The 18,449-nt window shown below is 42.0% G+C and overlaps 1 protein-coding gene across 2 annotated transcripts in view; it reads left to right on the top strand.

Moving 5' to 3' along the window:
• Positions 1 to 4,206: 4,206 nt before the first annotated feature.
• Positions 4,207 to 18,449, top strand: part of C17H8orf76 (chromosome 17 C8orf76 homolog) — a 41,996-nt gene continuing 27,753 nt past the window's right edge. The window contains exons 1-4 of one of the 2 annotated variants that reach the window (XM_068525305.1): positions 4,207 to 4,383; positions 7,329 to 7,424; positions 8,133 to 8,276; positions 12,651 to 13,108. In XM_068525305.1, coding sequence (XP_068381406.1) covers positions 4,267 to 4,383; positions 7,329 to 7,424; positions 8,133 to 8,276; positions 12,651 to 13,108 — 815 coding nt within the window. In that variant the 5' untranslated portion in view covers positions 4,207 to 4,266. The remainder of the gene's footprint in view (positions 4,384 to 7,328; positions 7,425 to 8,132; positions 8,277 to 12,650; positions 13,109 to 18,449) is intronic. The other variant, XM_068525306.1, reaches the window with a different exon arrangement.

The raw sequence follows: 18,449 nt of genomic DNA, 5'->3' as shown, positions 1-18,449 counted from the left end.
ATGCTTTGCTCAAAAGAAACAAAAAGAGATGGAAAAGGAGGAAAAGCAATATTTACAAATATCCATGGAAGCTGAGAAAGGGAGGTCAGAGGTAAACTGCTTGGGTAAGAAAAGGATAGGAAGACATGTGATTTCATCATGGAGGATGTTTTACACCTGCTAAGCCCTGTTATTCTCTATCCTAGCACTTTGACACAACCTGTAATTAAATAATTTGCTTGCTTGCATGTTTATCACCTGTCTTCCCCACTTTAATTTAGGCTCTTTGAAAGCAGGGACCATGGGTGGTATCCTCAGCCCCTGGCACAGAGCAGGCCCTCAACAGTATATTGGGTGGCGCACAGAATGCAGAAGTGAATACTATGGACCAAGTGTTTCCCTAGAGGAGGAGGGGACAGTGTACAGGGGAGAGAATTCTGTGCAAACAGCTAATGATTAATCCATTCAACAAACAGAGTGAGGGCCTACTGGGTGCCAGACACTGCTCGGTGCTACACAGAGAGAGAATGACCCAGTCCCTTCGAAGAACGAGCTCACGGTCTCCTGCAAGTGATGGACAAGTGAGCAAGGGCCAAAAAGCGAGCTTGGACAAGAGCTATCCGGGATGAGAAGCGCCCTGTTAGAGGAAAGCACGTGGCGCTATGTGAACCCAGATAGGGGCCATGTAGCCCAGACTAGGGGATCAGGAAAGGCTTCCAGGGAGTCAGCCAGGTGGAGGGCACTGGGAGGGGCTTTCCTGACAAAGGAAATGGTGAGCCGGAACCTGGTAAGCAGGGAAGGTTGCAGGATGAGGGAAAAACTCAGGGAGAAGAATCTGGGAGGCGGAATCTGGGTAGGACCAGCCTGGGTGTAGAGCAAGGATTCAGTTAAGGGGATGGGGAAGAGGCGGGCGGGGATAAATTTTCAGGGGTGATGCACGTGTTCATCACCTTGACTTTGGGGAAGGTTTCACAGGTGTATACTTATATAAACTCCTCACTTTCAATGTGTGAAGTTTATTGCTCCTCCATTATACCTCAATAAAGTTGTAAAAACTAAAACACTAAAATAATAATAATGAAACAGTATTGGTTAGGTTGGCAACAGGTTGTAGATGGCTTTGATTGCCTAGCTAAGGGGTGCGTAGTTAGAAAGGTGTCAGGCTTTGGGCCAGGCAGGAAAGTGCTTTGGGCCAGGCAGGAAAGTGCTAACCTCAGATACCCATCTTTGAGGGCTGGATAAGAACTTCCTCTGGCTCCCTCTTGCCTCACAGAAGGTCTGTATTTCTGGGCAATTCCAGAAATGCTCTGAAGACAACCAGTCTTCCCACCTTTGATTAAAGTCCATGGTCAAAGATGATATTTTGGTGTTCTGCAGGGGAGTACCTTTGAGAGGCAGAGGTGGAAATTGAGAGCGGCCCGATACTGGGAGGGGCGTGGAGGACTGCAATTGCTAAGTATAGTGAGAACAGTCCTATCCCTGGAAGCACCCCTAAGAGTGATGTGCTCAGGGCCTCCCAGCCAAGGCCAAGGCAAAGATCCCAGTGGTTGTAAATCCTGTAGACATCTATGTCTATTTGGCTTCCCTGTCGCCTCCCAGCCCCACAGCCTCTTCTGAGTAACCAGCAAAGCACCAGAGCCTTCAGCTCTTTGAATGGAAGTAATAACGTCTAATTCAGAGAGAGAGAGATTGTGAGGATTAATTAAAATAAAGCTTATAGGTTGCCCATAGCACAACCTAGTTCATCATAGATGCTCAATAAATGTTCTCCCCTCCCCCACTCATAGAGAGGACATGAACATGTGACTTACAACTGAGAAGTGCTCCTGTCTGCTCCTTCTGCCATTTCTATCCATGCAACAGGCATTGATTGAGCTGCTCTGGGCCAAGCCCTGTCTGGGGGCTGAGTTTACAAGAGTGAAAAAGACACAGTCTCCAATCTCCAACAGTCCACGGTGTGATTAATGCCACAGTGGATAGAAGCATGGGGAAATTACAGGAAAGAGGAAGGCGGGCTGCCTCAAGGAGGTGATAGCTACCTTGCCTGGGGGAACTCAATCACACCCCTCTATCTAAATTCAGATTTTTATAGATACAAATCTATAGAAATCAACTTTTATCACTTTTATCACCATCCATACCATTTTAGATGCTTACAGAACTTCCGTTGACTCCCTAACACCTGGCATTTCCTAGGTATGTGAGATGTATTTAACAGTTACAGAGTGCTCTTCTATCAGTTTACTCTCCTCTTTTAAAAAAGTATTCCAGGGCCTATCAATTGAGGTGGTGGTTTACAACCTGGGGTCCCAGACCCCGGGTCCTCAATAGTGATAGGGGTCTTTGAGCTGTTTTCATTATTGCCAAAGACCCAACATCAATCACGTTTAAGCTTTCCTCAGGCTTCCCAGGGTCCTTTGGCAGTTACTTCTTTGCTTTCATAGAATCCTAACACACAGCGAGGCAATGCTGATAGGCTCAGGCTGGGCAGAAGCTTGGATTGGCTGTTATACAGGATTTGGATTCAATTATTTTTTTAAAGGAAAATGAAGCAAGCATTGGTTAATAAATGCAGTTTTATTGCATACACAAATCCTCCACTACTCTGGGGGAAAATAACTAAAAGGGTTCTTAGTGGTAAAAAAGCTGGAAACCCCTTAGCTCAGGAAGCCTGAGTTCAAAGAACTATGTTTTACCTGTAAACTGCCCTTCCATGACTTCCTGACCATTTCAGCAAAATATCTACCTGTTAGTTGTTGGGCCAGGAGGAGGTCAGACCTGGGGGCACCTCAGAACAGGAGAGGGTGGAAGTTCCAAAACCAAGGAGACTTCAAAAAGAGAAAGCTGAATAAAATCTCCCTGCCTGCCTTTGCTTTGCTCTTTGCACTTGGAACAGGAATTTTGAATGAACATGTATTACTCACTCGCTATCTGACAGGCACCTTACATGCATTATTTTAATCAATGCCCACTTCACGGATCAGGTCACACAGTTGACGAATAACTGAACCAGGACCATGAATCCAGACAAATCTGGTGCTTGAGGCCCTTTGACACTATGCTGTATTGCCTTTTGTTAGGACAAGGGCATATTAGAATTAGGGCAAATAGGTTTACCTTCTTTAGACTTCATTGCTTCTCGGTGACAATATTATGGATACGTTTTTTTCCTTCACTTTTTTATAAGTTCTAAATTTTTCCTAAGAGCTTTTTCTTAATGGCCTTTCTATGGATGGATTCATCAGTAGTTAATGTCTGGAGGCTGTTCTGGTGGAGCTTTCCACCAAGGATATATGAGCTGATTCTAGATTTGGGGAGTCATCAGCAGAGAGACGGATTCTGAAAAATCGGGGAGTGAATTAGGTTCCCCTAGGGTGAATGTGTGGAGTAGAAATTTGGGTTGAGGAAAGAATCCTGGAAGACAATTGGTGGAAGAGGAGCTGGTGAGAGTGAGGAGAAATAGGAGGAAAACCAGAGAAAACCTCCATGTCTATTACCTGCTGTGTAATATGGCACAGTAATACTGTGCTGTGGAATACTGGCCGGTATTTTGTCAACAATCTCTACCTTCTTGTCTCAAGGAACATCTTGAAGGTATAAGAACTCTAGTAAATGTTGGTGTTAGAATTCTGGGATTTAGTGTTTTTCTAGGCAGAATTAATGCTCCCTGATGGAGTCCCCAGAGTAAATCTCCATGTTCTCTGTTTTACAAGTGCGTGAATTACTGTACCCTGGTCTTTATTATTGGTGTGTCTCTTCTATGGAGACACGGGGGTATTATTGACTCAATTCTTTTTTTCCCAGCTCTTTGCCACGTAATAATTGATCCTGAGCAAGATACGTAACCTCTCCAAGCCCCAGTTTTTAATGAGAATCATCGTGCAGTTCAGAGGTTGTTAGGAAAGGATACAGTAAAATGGAAGGAAAAAAAAGTGCTTAACACAGTGCTAGGAGTATGGTCAATAGTGAAAAACTGGTACCTACCAGTTTTGAACAGCTACCCTGAGGCTAGTGCTTTTTGATGCGTGCACGTAAGGATCGCTCTGTCCATCTCCAGAAAAAGAGAAGTCAAGTTCTGTCCTGGCGTCGTGAACCAGATAAAATCTCAGCTCAACGACTCCCAACTTGCCCTGGGCCAAGTCCCGGTCTGGCTCCCGCCCAAAGACTACAAGTCCCAGCATGCCGCTCGCTGGGCCTCGACGACGGCCCCGCCCCTTCCGCGTTGGCCCGCACGTGGGCGCCGCTCTAGGCACCGCACCCTCTCGATGCGCCTGTCCTGGGCGCGCAATGGAAACCGGCTCCTGGTTGCTTGGCGGCGAGTTCGAGGACTCGGTGTTCGAGGAGAGGCGGGAGAGGCGGCCTGGACCGCTCGCGTCCTACCGCGCCAAGCTCTGCGAGCCGCAGGTGAGAGAGCGGGGCCTCTCGGCCTCATCCCAGCCCCCGGGCCTCGCGCTCCCGGGTCCCGGCCCGACAGCGCTTCAGACGCCCCAAGGCCGCGTGGCCTGCCCCCGAACCCAAACCTTCCCGGCACGAGTCCGGCCTCCCTACGTCCACGCGGACTCCCTGCCATCCCTTCCCCAACACGAGCCCCAGCCGGCTGGGCCCGGCCCCCTCTGCCCCCGAGGGAATCCCCGCGCCGTCGGCCATCAACTCGCACCTGGCGTTCGGCCGGCCGGTCTCCCCGAGGCTCGCTGGCCTCACGCCCCTGTTCTGAAATCTGTAGTAGCTCCCGTGGACCTTCGCTGCTTCTGCTGCCGGGCAGTCAGGGCCCCCAGAAATCCAGCCACCGCCCACTTTTCAGACCTCGGTGTTGTCTGCTCCCTGAACCGTGACGTCCCACCCACGGGCCTGCCCTTGTTCACTGAGTTCCCCCTGCCCATGTTAACCCCGTTCAGATGGTCACAATCGTTCAATTATAGACATTTCTCAAGGCGCACCTTAAATGCTGCCTCCTCCAAGAAGTCTTTTCTGATTCCCCCTTCCAACTACATATTTTTTGTTTTGACTCCTTTTCCCTCTTACCTATTAAAGCAATTGTCAGTATCTCATAAAACTCTTAGACCCAGAATGCTTAATGATCACAGGAGCGTGCGTGCTTAACTTTATGTCCTCCGCAGTGCCTAGCAGTTTTTGTTCATAGTGGGAACTCCGTGAATGTTTTGAATAAGTAGAGTATTAACCTGGTATTCTTTCATGTGTGTAAATCTCATCTCACCAATAATAATTCCTTTTTATCAGATAGTGTTCCAGGCACTGGGCAGGGTTCCTTTACACGTATTGTCTCATTTTTCCTTAAATCCCTTGTACTTACAGATGTCAGGTTCTCAGAAATTACTGAATTGTATTTTTGTTTTATTTCACTTACATTTTCTCCTTGCCACATGCAGTCTTTCAGAGCGACCTTTAGTACTTGATCGTGTAGACTAAAAGCGGGGAATGGGCTTTCAAAGTCATGTGGTACCGCATTAAAAAGCCATGGGTGTGAGATAGGACCCTTGCATTCCAGCATTGGCTTTACTGGTTGCCTTTCAAAGTGTCAGTTCCTTATTTGTCATTTGAGAAAAAATAATGTTTGCTGGCTCACAGGCTTATTGTGAGAGTGGAATGAGATAATACTTTGCCAAGGTGTGGTATGCTGTATACTTATAAAGTAAAATCCAAAAATCACTTGTCTTTAGAATTTATTTGGTAAATGGTAACTGCGCATAAATTCAGGCCTCATTCAAGTCCTCTTGGTTTCCCCAAGTGTAAAACCAGGAGTTTGGGTTAGAAGATCTGTGTTCCCTGCCTATTTGGTGTGGGACCAGGTGTTTGCCTTACCAGCATTTCCCTTCTTAGTCTCACCCTTGTTCACAGCTTTTCCCTCCTACTCGTATCAGAATGGGGTATTTAAAGCCATCCCCATCTGCGCTCTTGCGTTTGAAAGCCAATTTTGCTTGATTATTTCCCAGTAGGATGATGAACATTGGATGGAGGTTTGCAGTTATTCAGTTATTGTTCAAGAAGTTGGGGTTGGCTGATAATCTAATACAGTATGTGACTGGAGAGCAGTAAAGTGCAAAGGAAAATTATGGGTTCAGTATATAGGCTGTTGTTGAGTTACACAGTACTTCAGGGAGAACAGAAAAACAGTGGTTGCTAACTTTTTCCACAGTGATGGATCAGGCTAAGGAGGGAAACGATATTACTAATTAACGATATTACTAATTAACAGGGGGGCAGTGATACCCAAGTAACTCTTTTAGGAATAGAACCAAGGAATTTTGATGTGATGGTGGAACCATCACAAATGCCGTTACGTTTGAATTAATAATAGTGTGTAACTGACTTTATTCAGCCTCAGTGTGTTTTACTCTGAGTAAAAGGGAGGGTGGGGGACTTTTCTGGGGGCACAGTGGTTGAGAATCCGCCTGCCAATTCAGGGGACAAGGGTTCAATCCCTCATCTGGGAAGATCCCACATGCTGCAGAGCAACTAAGCCCGTGTACCACAACTACTGAAGCCCACGTGCCTAGAGCCTGTGCTCTGCAACGAAGAGTAGCCCCTGCTCGCCGCAAGTAGAGAAAGCCCATGCACAGCAACAAAGACCCAATGCAGCCAAAAAAAAAAAAAAAAAAGAAAAGCGAGGGGAGAGGATGAGATACTTCTTTGGAGCTGAAGAACTGGCACACAGAGTGCTTTTTGTCATTCCTGTTTTCTCATCTTAACATTTCTTTATGCAATAATCAAAAAAGATCTTTCTATCCATAGGGTTTAAATCAGTAGAAAAGTGAATAAAATATTCCAGATGGGCATTTCCTGAGACTTTTCTCCTACAGCACTTTGGCATTTGATTGCACGGAAGCCTCCTTTCAGCCTTCATTTCTATTTCCTCTTTGCTTCGATTCTACTTTTGGCTTTTACACTTTCATAATAGCACTATAATGACAATTCTTCTTTTCTATGTCCTCTCCATAAAGAGTTGTCAGTCGCTATGCCATCCACCCTAAAAATTTCTCTGCAGGAAAACATCTCAGTCTAAAGAACCATCGTGAACTGTGCTAGTTAAATGTAGGTTCCCAAGCATCACAACCCCAAATTGAAAATGCTATAGATAAAACCATATACTTTTGTGTTTTAGTAAAGAGGTACCGTATTATTGGTATATTTATTACTTGTGATAATTTTCATAAAAACTGGGCCACCATTAAAATTGTCATTCTTCTTTGTCAGATGTTTTCCTGAGTCTTATCCTGAAGAATTATGTCTTTTTTGAGGTTTAATCAATTATATATGGGAAATTGCTTCTGAGTAGGGAGTGGAAAAGTGTAGTTTCATTCTCTATAATATGCTGTTTTCACAATTTCTAGTGGTTTTATGAAGAAACGGGGAGCAGTGATGATGTTGAAACCCTGACTATCCAGAAATTCAAAGGGGACCTGGCCTACAGACGGCAAGAGTATCAGGTAGAATTTAACATATAGAAGATTGCACCACTTGAAATGGGCTTTTGTTCTGTCCGTTACAGTATATTTAAATAACAGTATACTAAGTTATGAGTGTGTTGTTTGTGAAGGTGAATTTAATCTTTTGTGATATGTGTTTGTAATCTTAGAATCCCAAGTTTCTAGCTCTGTATAATTTGTTTTGTTTCCTGTAACTCCAGTATAGAGAGCTTGTTGGGATCCTTGTAGGTCTGTTTCCCCAGGTTCTATATCTTCTAATTATGTGGGAGCCTCTAGCACAGATACCTCATGGGGCCACAGGAACAAAGCACCCTAAAATGTGTAAGAAAAGGAAAGAACTAACAACTAGATGTCAGCTTGCTTTATTTAGAGACTTCATGTCATCTTCACAAGAGTACGGTTGTTATTTTGCTGATGTGAAAAGATTATACAGCAAGTTAGTGGCAAACCCAGGATTCAGATTCTGGTCTTTTGGGCTCCAGAATGCTTTATTTATAGTCTCCAGCCATTTCTTCTCTACCTTTCAGAAAAAGAGTACTGACTAAAATGCTCCAGTCTTCCTTTAGTTCATTGTAGGGTCAGTTATAACATTACCTTCTGCCTAGGAAACACATCACCCCCATGACTGAATTCTTTTTTCTAATGTGTTTTCTGCCTTTCTTTTCATCCCTTCCCTTCATTTTCCTTTATTTAACAAATATTTGCCAGAAAGCACTGCAAGAGTATTCCAGTATCTCAGAAAAACTGCCGTCTACGAATTTTGCCATGAAAAGGGATGTCCAGGAAGGCCAGGCTCGGTGTCTCGTTCACCTGGGAAGGCACGAGGAAGCCCTGGAGATTGCTACAAACTTGGTGAGTGGTTTCTGTGCTTATTTCCACTTGCTTCCCTAGGATGGCTGAATCGTTTATTTTGTAAAAAACAAAACAAAACAAAAAACAACTTCTTGGCAGCTAAATCTGTGGGTTTGGATAAGCAGAAGAAAATTGTCAGTGGTGGAAGAACTTTATTATGATGAACAGTTTGGAGGTCCAGACATAATCATTTGCTTGTAATATTTTTTCCTGTGTTATGCTCAAAATTTTTCATTGCCTGAAAATCTCACTTGCAAAGGTTTTTTTTGTTTTGTTTTGTTTTTTTTATTTTTGGCTGTGTCGGGCCTTAGTTGCGGCATGCAGGATCTTTCATTGAGGCGTGCGGGCTTCTCTTTGTGGTGTGCAGGTTTTTTCTCTTTCTAGTTGTATCACACAGGCTTCAGAGCATATGGGCTCTAGTTGAGGAGCGCGGGCTCAGTAGTTGCGGTGTGCCGGCTTAGTTGCCCCGCAGCATGTGGGATCCTGGTTCCCCGACCAGGGGTCGATCCCACATTCCCTGCACTGGAAGGCAGACTTTTTAGCACTGGACCACCGTGGAGGTCTCACTTGCAAAGGTTTTTACTCTTGTTAGGAGTAAATACTCAGAGTGGAAGGATTAATCAGTGATCTGTTTTCTTCTTTAGGTGTTTTGTTGTTGTTTAGATTTTTATTTTCCAAAATTTCTACAATGAACATATATTACTTTTATAAACAGGAAAAAAGTTTACCAAAAAATAACTAAATATCATACTAGGCCAAGCTTAATCCTTTTCATTCTTAAATGGAGTCTGCAGAATTTTTTTAAGGAATTTAATAAAAGCAGGTTTTTTTGCAATTCTAGATCCTGCTTGTTTTTGTTTCCAGATTAAAGCACCTACGGTTTTTAGTGTAAATTTTATATGGGGACAAGCCTAAGTCGACCAGTCCTAGTTTATAGATGACCAGTTTTCTTCCTCAGAGGGACTTAATGAGGCACTGAGGCTCTGATCTTGAATCCTGTGGATCTCGTTGACCAGAGGTCAGCCTGAAGTATGCATGCAATTGAGTTGTCCTCCTCCGTCTCATTAACTAAGAGAAATCCCACAATTTGCTTGCTGGGGTTCATTGCATAGGACCTCAGCCTCTTGCAGTGAGAGGAACCCTTGGTGGTAATGGTCTTCGGAACATGGAAAACAGCTGTGTTTTGTTCGTTCTTGTTCTCCCCTCTACTAATTGGGGGTTAATTCTTAAGCTGGAAGATAAGATTACCCTGTTAAGGAAGCACATGGCATGAACACAGTGAACTTGGCGGGGTTTAATAGTGGTCAGTCTCCCTGGTCTGAAAATTAACAGCAACTTCGGTTCTTTCAGTTGCTTTTTCTGGACATCAGTCACCCGTCCTTCCTCACTGTTCTGCTCTCCCATCGCCTCTCTCTTCCTCACATCTCCTGCATATCACTGTTGTGCTTTGTCTTCCCCGCCTAGACCACCGAAGGCAGTGACAGGTAGATTCATGTCAGGGGCTGGACTGGCTCTCGGGTTCCTTCCAGCTTAGTGAGTCTCTGCCCTTGTGGCTCAGAGAAGGATTTGTTGCTGGCAGATGCCATCCAGAGCTTGGGGTGGTTACCAGGCAGGAGGAAGGACCAGTCAGAAGACCCTCAGCTCCTCTGTCAGGACTTTGAGAACTAGTCCCTGGGCTGCTGGGCACCCTGGTGGGCAGGAGTGTTGGGGAAGAAGTGGCAGCGTAGGCTGCTAATAGGTCTCACCCCTTTCTTTGGGTCTCTTCACACGATCTCAGCGGACCCTGCCCATTTGCATGGTTTTCTCATTTCCTGATGCCCTGTGTTTTGTTTTCTTTTTAAAATTTCTTCCCTACTTGGTAGGCCCTCTTCTTTTGTGACTCGCTCTGGCCCATTTCTGGGTTTTGTCCCAGTGGTTTCTGTCCCCTCATGCTCTGTGGTGGGACAGGTCGTTATCCAGCACTGAACAGAACAGACCGTGAGTCTTGGAGTGCCCAACAGGATGTGAACATTTTATGCTCACAACTTCTACTGAAGTTTATTCACCTCTCTTCTTAATAATTTTTGGATAAAATCTGTAATGGAACTTATTTCTTTATTTTATTTTAATTTATTTAATTTATTTAATTTAATTTTATTTTATTTTAATTTTATTTTATCTTAATTTTATTTTATTTTAATTTTATTTTATTTTGCCTGCCAACGCAGCCAAAATTTTGTTCTTCGTTGCTGCGTGCAGGCTTTCTCTAGTTGCGGTGAGCAGGGGCTACTCTTTGTTGCAGTGCACGGGCTTCTTATTGCAGTGGCTTCTCTTGTTGCAAAGCACGGGCTGTAGGCGCGTGGGCTTCAGTAGTTGTGGTGCACGGGCTTAGTTGCTCCACATGTGGGATCTTCCCGGACCAGGGCTTGAACCCATAGTCCCCTGCATTGGCAGGTGGGTTCTTAACCACTGCGCCACCAGGGAAGCCCTGGAACTTGTTTCTTAAACAAATAGTTTAAACATCTTATAGCGGCTGATAGGCTCATGTGATAAACTGTGGTAAGGAAACTGCTTTTTGACAGTTACTGACTTTTTTTTTTCCATTTATCACTTCACAAACGTTTATTTCAGTCTTACCATGTGCGCAGTTCTGGGTTCAGTGCCAAGGAGACAGAAAACCATGTCCATACCCTGCCCATACATTGCTGACCTAGTGTCTAGTGGGAGAATCCTAAGCCAGCTAACACGCATCAGCTCTTCTGAAGTACCTTTTTTCTGTGACTTCTAGTGGGACCAATTGTAGCTCTGCTACTTACTAGCGGTGTGACATCAGGCAGCTTATCTGACTTCTCTCTTATGACTCAGTTGCCTCAACTATAAAATGGGGATAGTGATAGAGTCTATTTTAAAGGATTGTCATGAGGATTAAATGAGTAAAGCACTTAGAATAGTGTCTGGCATATGGTAAGCACTCTGTAAATGTTAACTGTCGTCATCATCATTGCATTATAGAAGGAGTTGCAATATTCTGGAACACAAACTCGTTTAAATGGAATTTAGCTTCCAGAGAGTTCTTTACTAGTTAGGCCATCAGAACCAGCGCACCAAAACCATGGTCTGCGTGCTCCACCCTACCCCACCACATACTTGCTTCCACAATCTGAAAATGTTTGTAAACACTACAGAGCGCTATATTAGACTGTAGAGGAAAGGTAGTGTTTGCTGTAGGTAGTTTATACGTGTTGCTTTCACTATTATAAATAAAAAACATGAAGATGTATTACTCAACAGTTATTACACATCTGCTATGTCTGAGGTGCTGTGCTCTCTACTAGGAATTCAGCACTGAACAAAAACTCTTCTGGAACTTAATGGTCTCTGGGGAAGGACAGAATACTGAACAATAGTAATAATAAAACCAGATCAGATCTGTCATCGGGAAGGTATAGTATGACTGAATAGGTTACGTGGGTCTTTATTTCCTGTCTTTTCACTCAATATATGAATATTTAGAATCCTCCTCAAGCTTTCACTCACTGGTCAGCCAGTTTCTTCCAGCTGCATGCTGGGTAGTTTTACTCATATTTCTTGCTCAGTTCTATGCAGGGGCTTGATCTGAATACTAGTAGGCCAGGTTTTCCTTAGACTTAAAATGAACTGAATCTCTACAGACTTTAACTTAGAAAAAGGAGGCTTGCTTCCCTAACCCACAGGGCTTTTGCCATTTGGCAAGTTAGGCAAGAGGTGGTGGCTCTGATTAAGGAGACTTGAAAAGGATTTTCTGATCAGAAGGAAACCAAGCAATCCCCTCCAGCCAGAAATAATTGGCCCTGCTAATAGTTACCAGAGAGGGCATTTGGATTCAGTTACGATGCATCACGAAACACTGAGAGCTGCAGGGCCATCCTGTTTAGGATGTCTAGGCCAAGTAAAATTTGGAAATAGAGTCCATTTGAATCCTCAAGGAAATTACGATTTGGATTTTTAGAAAGCCTGGAATATTAAAATGGAGCCATTAGCCCAGGGTGTAAAAAAGTTGGCTTGGGTCTTTCAGATATCTGGCTGAAGACAATAAAGATTATAATACAAATGGAAAATAAACTGACACAGAGGCTTTTGGTGCTGAACTTTGCCAGGCCACTATCACCTGGATTATGTGACTGTTGTGACATTAGGGTGTTTGGGAATGACTGGTGATTATTTTGTTAGGTTAGTTTATATTTTTCTAGGTTTATGGTTTCGAACTGAGATCTATTGAAAAATATTTAGTTCACCCTACTTGTGTGGCTACGTGTAATTTATAACATGTACAACTTGGATTTTTAGGCATCTTCATTTTTATATGGGCAAGATTCTGTAGCTTAAACTTCCTAATCTTTTTTATTTTCTCCTTAGGAAAATAAGGCAACTAACACAGACCATTTAACCACTGTGCTCTACCTCCAGTTTGCTATTTGTTCAAGTTTGCAGAACTTGGAGAAAACAATTTTCTGCCTACAGAAACTGATTTCTTTGCATCCCTTTAATCCTTGGAACTGGGGCAGATTGGGAGAGGCTTACCTGCATCTGGAGCCAGCGCTTGCAGCGTTGCTTGCGTCATCTCAGAAACAGAACAGTTTCACCTCGAGTGACAAGGCTATCAAATCCTCCTGTGCCCACTCAGGAAAAGACTCTCTTTTGTGTTTCCCTGAAATGTTGCCCGAGAGCTCTGCGTTATCTGTGGAAACGAGCAGTGGTAATAACCAGAAGAATGAGAAGGCTTTTAAAAATACTCAAAACTGTATGGCAGAAGAGAGAGCAGCAGTGTTGCTAGAAACTCAGATGAAAGCCTGTGCCTCCTTTACACGAACCAGGTAAGCTACGAGTGCATTCAACACACATGGTGCTAAGCTCAGAGTAAAGGTTTTATTTTTCTAATTTTAAGCTTCTAAAAATTCTAGGCTACACACTTAGTATATGTTTTTGAGATTTTTCCCATGGTCTAGATAGAATCCTTTGAATGCGTCCTTTTAGTATGTAAGATTTAAAAGCAAAACTGTTTGCTCAAAAATACAACTTGTATCATCACTCAAGATAAAAGGTTAAAATTGGCAGCCGTTAAAATTAGGGAAGAAAATTAAATGTATAAAACATTGACAAAGGGGGAAGCGATATGTATATATATATTTTTAACATCTTTATTGGAGTATAATTGCTTTACAAGGGTGTGTTAGTTCCTGCTTTATAACAAAGTGAATCAGCTATACATATACATATGTCCCCATATCTCTTCCCTCTTGCATCATCCCTCCCTCCCACCCTCCCTATCCCACCCCTCTAGGTGGTCACAAAGCACCGAGCTGATCTCCCTGTGCTATGCGGCTGATTCCCACTAGCTATCTGTTTTACGTTTGGTAGTGTATATATGTCCATGCCACTCTCTCACTTTGTCCCAGCTTACCCTTCCCCCTCCCCGTATCCTCAAGTCCATTCTCTAGTAGGTCTGTGTCTTTATTCCCATCTTGCCCCTAGGTTCTTCATGACCTTTTTTTTTTTTTTTTTTACATTCCATATATATGTGTTAGCATACGGTATTTGTTTTTCTCTTTCTGACTTACTTCACTCTGTATGACAGTCTCTAGGTCCATCCAACTTACTACAAATAACTCAGTTTCATTCCTTTTTATGGCTGAGTAATATTCCATTGTATATATGTGCCACATCTTCTTTATCCATTCATCTGTTGATGGACACTTAGGTTGCTTCCATGTCCTGGCTATTGTAAATAGAGCTGCAATGAACATTTTGGTACATGACTCTCTTTGAATTACGGTTTTCTCAGGGTATATGCCCAGTAGTGGGATTGCTGGGTCGTATGGTAGTCCTGTTTCTTAGTTTTTTAAGGAACCTCCATACTGTTCTCCATAGTGGCTGTATCAATTTACATTCCCACCAACAGTGCAAGAGGGTTCCCTTTTCTCCACACCCTCTCCAGCATTTATTGTTTGTAGATTTTTTGATGATGGCTAGTCTGACTGGTGTGAGATGATACCTCATTGTAGTTTTGATTTGCATTTCTCTAATGATTAATGATGTTGAGCATTCTTTCATGTGTTTGTTGGCAATCTGTATATCTTCTTTGGAGAAATGTCTACTTAGGTCTTCTGCCCATTTTTGGATTGGGTTGTTTGTTTTTTTGATATTGAGCTGCATGAGCTGCTTGTAAATTTTGGAGATTAATCCTTTGTTCGTTGATTCGTTTGCAAATATTTTCTCCCATTCTGAGGGTTGTCTTTTGGTCTTGTTTATGGTTTCCTTTGCTGTGCAAAAGCTTTTAAGTTTCATTAGGTCCCATTTGTTTATTTGTGTTTTTATTTCCATGTCTCTAGGAGGTGGGTCAAAAAGGATCTTGCTGTGATTTATGTCATAGAGTGTTCTGCCTATGTTTTCCTCTAAGAGTCTGATCGTGTCTGGCCTTACATTTAGGTCTTTAATCCATTTTGAGTTTATTTTTGTGTATGGTGTTAGAGAGTGTTCTAATTTCATACTTTTACATGTACCTGTCCAATTTTCCCAGCACCGCTTATTGAAGAGGCTGTCTTTTCTCCATTGTATATTCTTGCCTCCTTTATCAAAGATAAGGTGACCATATGTGCGTGGGTTTATCTCTGGGCTTTCTGTCCTGTTCCATTGATCTGTATTTCTGTTTTTGTGCCAGTACCATACTGTCTTGTTTACTGCAGCTTTGTAGTATAGTCTGAAGTCAGGGAGCCTGATTCCTCCAGCTCCGTTTTTCTTTCTCAAGATTGCTGTGGCTATTCTGGGTCTTTTGTGTTTCCATACAAATTGTGAAATTTTTTGTTCTAGTTCTGTGAAAACTGCCATTGGTAGTTTGATAGGGATTGCATTGAATCTGTAGATTGCTTTGGGTAGTATAGTCATTTTCACGAGGTTGATTCTTCCAATCCAAGAACATGGTATATCTCTCCATCTATTTGTATCATCTTTAATTTCTTTCATCAGTGTCTTATAATTTTCTGCATACAGGTCTTTTGTCTCCTTAGGTAGGTTTATTCCTAGATGTTTTATTCTTTTTGTTGCAGTGGTAAATGGGAGTGTTTTCTTAATTTCACTTTCAGATTTTTCATCAGTAGTGTATAGGAATGCAAGAGATTTCTGTGCATTAATTTTGTATCCTGCTACTTTACCAAATTCATTGATTAGCTCTAGTAGTTTTCTGGTAGCATCTTTAGGATTCTCTATGTATAGTATCATGTCATCTGCAAACAGTAACAGCTTTACTTCTTCTTTTCCAGTTTGGATTCCTTTTATTTCTTTTTCTTCTCTGATTGCTGTGGCTAAAACTTCCAAAACTATGTTGAATAATAGGGGTGAGAGTGGGCAACCTTGTCTTCCTCCTGATCTTAGTGGAAACGGTTTCAGTTTTTCACCATTGAGGACAGTGTTGGCTGTGGGTTTGTCATATATGGCCTTTATTATGTCGAGGAAAGTTCGCTCTGTGCCTACTTTCTGGAGGGTTTTTATCATAAATGGGTGTGTTGAATTTTGTCGAAGGCTTTCTCTGCATCTGTTGAGATGATCATATGGTTTTTCTCCTTCAGTTTGTTAATATGGTGTATCACATTGATTGATTTGTGTATACTGAAGAATCCTTGCGTTCCTGGGATAAACCCCACTTGATCATGGTGTATGATCCTTTTAAAGTGCTGTTGGATTCTGTTTGCTAGTATTTTGTTGAGGATTTTTGCATCTATGTTCATCAGTGATATTGGCTGGTAGTTTTCTTTCTTTGTGACATCTTTGTCTGTTTTTGGTATCAGGGTGATGGTGGCCTCGTAGAATGAGTTTGGGAGTGTTCCTCCCTCTGCTATATTTTGGAAGAGTTTGAGAAGGATAGGTGTTAGCTCTTCTCTAAATGTTTGACAGAATTCCCCTGTGAAGCCATCTGGTCCTGGGCTTTTGTTTGTTGGAAGATTTTTAATCACAGTTTCAATTTCAGTGCTTGTGATTGGTCTGTTTATATTTTCTATTTCTTCCTGGTTCAGTCTCGGAAGGTTGTGCATTTCTAAGAATTTGTCCATTTCTTCCAGGTTGTCCATTTTATTGGCGTATAGTTGCTTGTAGTAATCTCTCATGATCCTTTGTATTTCTGCAGTGTCAGTTGTTACTTCTCCTTTTTCATTTCTAGTTGTATTGATTTGAGTCTTCTCCCTTTTTTTCTTGATGAGTCTGGCTAATGGTTTATCAATTTTGTTTATCTTCTCAAAGAACCAGCTTTTAGTTTTATTGATCTTTACTATCGTTTCCTTCATTTCTTTTTCATTTATTTCTGATCTGATCTTTATGATTTCTTTCCTTCTGCTAACTTTAGGGTTTTTTGTTGTTCTTTCTCTAATTGCTTTAGGTGTAAGGTTAGGTTGTTTATATGAGATGTTTCTTGTTTCTTGAGGTAGGATTATATTGCTATAAACTTCCCTCTTAGAACTGCTTTTGCTGCATCCCATAGGTTTTGGGTCGTCGTGTTTTCATTGTCATTTGTTTCTAGGTATTTTTTGATTTCCTCTTTGATTTCTTCAGTGATCTCTTGGTTATTAAGTGTATTGTTTAGCCTCCATGTGTTTGTATTTTTTTTTTTTTTTAATACAGAGAGTCCAAAGGCCCCCATGTCAGCTAATTTAAATTTATTTATTTATTTATTTATGGCTGTGTTGGGTCTTCGTTTCTGTGCGAGGGCTTTCTCTAGTTGTGGCAAGCGGGGGCCACTCTTCATCACGGTGCGCGGGTCTCTCACTATCGCAGCCTCTCTTGTTGCAGAGCACAGGCTCCAGACACGCAGGCTCAGTAATTGTGGCTCACGGGCCCAGTTGCTCCACGGCATGTGGGATCTTCCCAGACCAGGGCTCGAACCCGTGTCCCCTGCATTGGCAGGCTGATTCTCAACCACTGCGCCACCAGGGAAGCCCCTTGTGTTTGTATATTTTACAGATTTTTTCCTGTAATTGATATCTAGTCTTATAGCGTTGTGGTTAGAAAAGATACTTGAAACGATTTCAATTTCCTTAAATTTACCAAGGCTTGATTTGTGACCCAAGATATGATCTATCCTGGAGAATGTTCCATGAGCACTTGAAAAGAATGTGTATTCTGTTGTTTTTGGATGGAATGTCCTATAAATATCAATAAAGTCCATCTTGTTTAATATATCATTTAAAGCTTGTGTTTCCTTATTTATTTTCATTTTGGATGATCTGTCCATTGGTGAAAGTGGGGTGTCAAAGTTCCCTACTATGATTGTGTTGCTGTCGATTTCCCCTTTTATGGCTGTTAGTATTTGCCTTATGTATTGAGGTGCTCCTATGTTGGGTGCATAAATATTTACAATTGTTATATCTTCTTCTTGGATTGATCCCTTGATCATTATGTAGTGTCCTTCTTTGTCTTTTGTAATAGTCTTTGATTTAAAGTCTATTTTGTCTGATATGAGAATTGCTAGTCCAACTTTCTTTTGATTTCCATTTGCATGGAATATCTTTTTCCATCCCCTCACTTTCAATATGTATGTGTCCCTAGGTCTGAAGTGGGTCTCTTGTAGACAGCATATATACGAGTCTCATTTTTGTGTCCATTTAGCTAATCTATGTCTTTTGGTTGGAGCATTTAATCCATTTACATTTAAGGTAATTATCAATATGTATGATCCTATCACCATTTTCTTAATTGTTTTGGGTTTGTTATTGTAGGTCTTTTCCTTTTCTTGTGTTTCCTACCTAGAGAAGTTCCTTTAGCGTTTGTTGTAAAGCTGGTTTGGTGGTGCTGAAGTCTCTTAGCTTTTGCTTGTCTGTAAAGGTTTTAATTTCTTCATCAAATCTGAATGAGATCCTTGCTGGGTAGAGTAATCTTGGTTGTAGGTTTTTCTCCTTCATCACTTTAAATATGTCCTGCCACTCCCTTCTGGCTTGCAGAGTTTCTGCTGAAAGATCAGCTGTTAACCTTATGGGGATTCTCTTGTGTGTTATTTGTTGTTTTTCCCTTGCTGCTTTTAATATTTTTTTGTTGTATTTAATTTTTGTTAGTTTGATTAATATGTGTTTTGGCCTGTTTCGTCTTGGATTTATCCTGTATGGGACTCCCTGTGTTTCCTGGACTTGATTAACTATTTCCTTTCCCATATTAGGGAAGTTTTCAACTGTAATC

Source organism: Eschrichtius robustus, chromosome 17 (assembly GCF_028021215.1).
Source record: "Eschrichtius robustus isolate mEscRob2 chromosome 17, mEscRob2.pri, whole genome shotgun sequence".
Classification (NCBI taxonomy): domain Eukaryota; kingdom Metazoa; phylum Chordata; class Mammalia; order Artiodactyla; family Eschrichtiidae; genus Eschrichtius; species Eschrichtius robustus.
The sequence above is the reverse complement of the archived record's forward strand: the minus strand, read 5'-3'. Positions and strand labels throughout refer to the sequence as shown.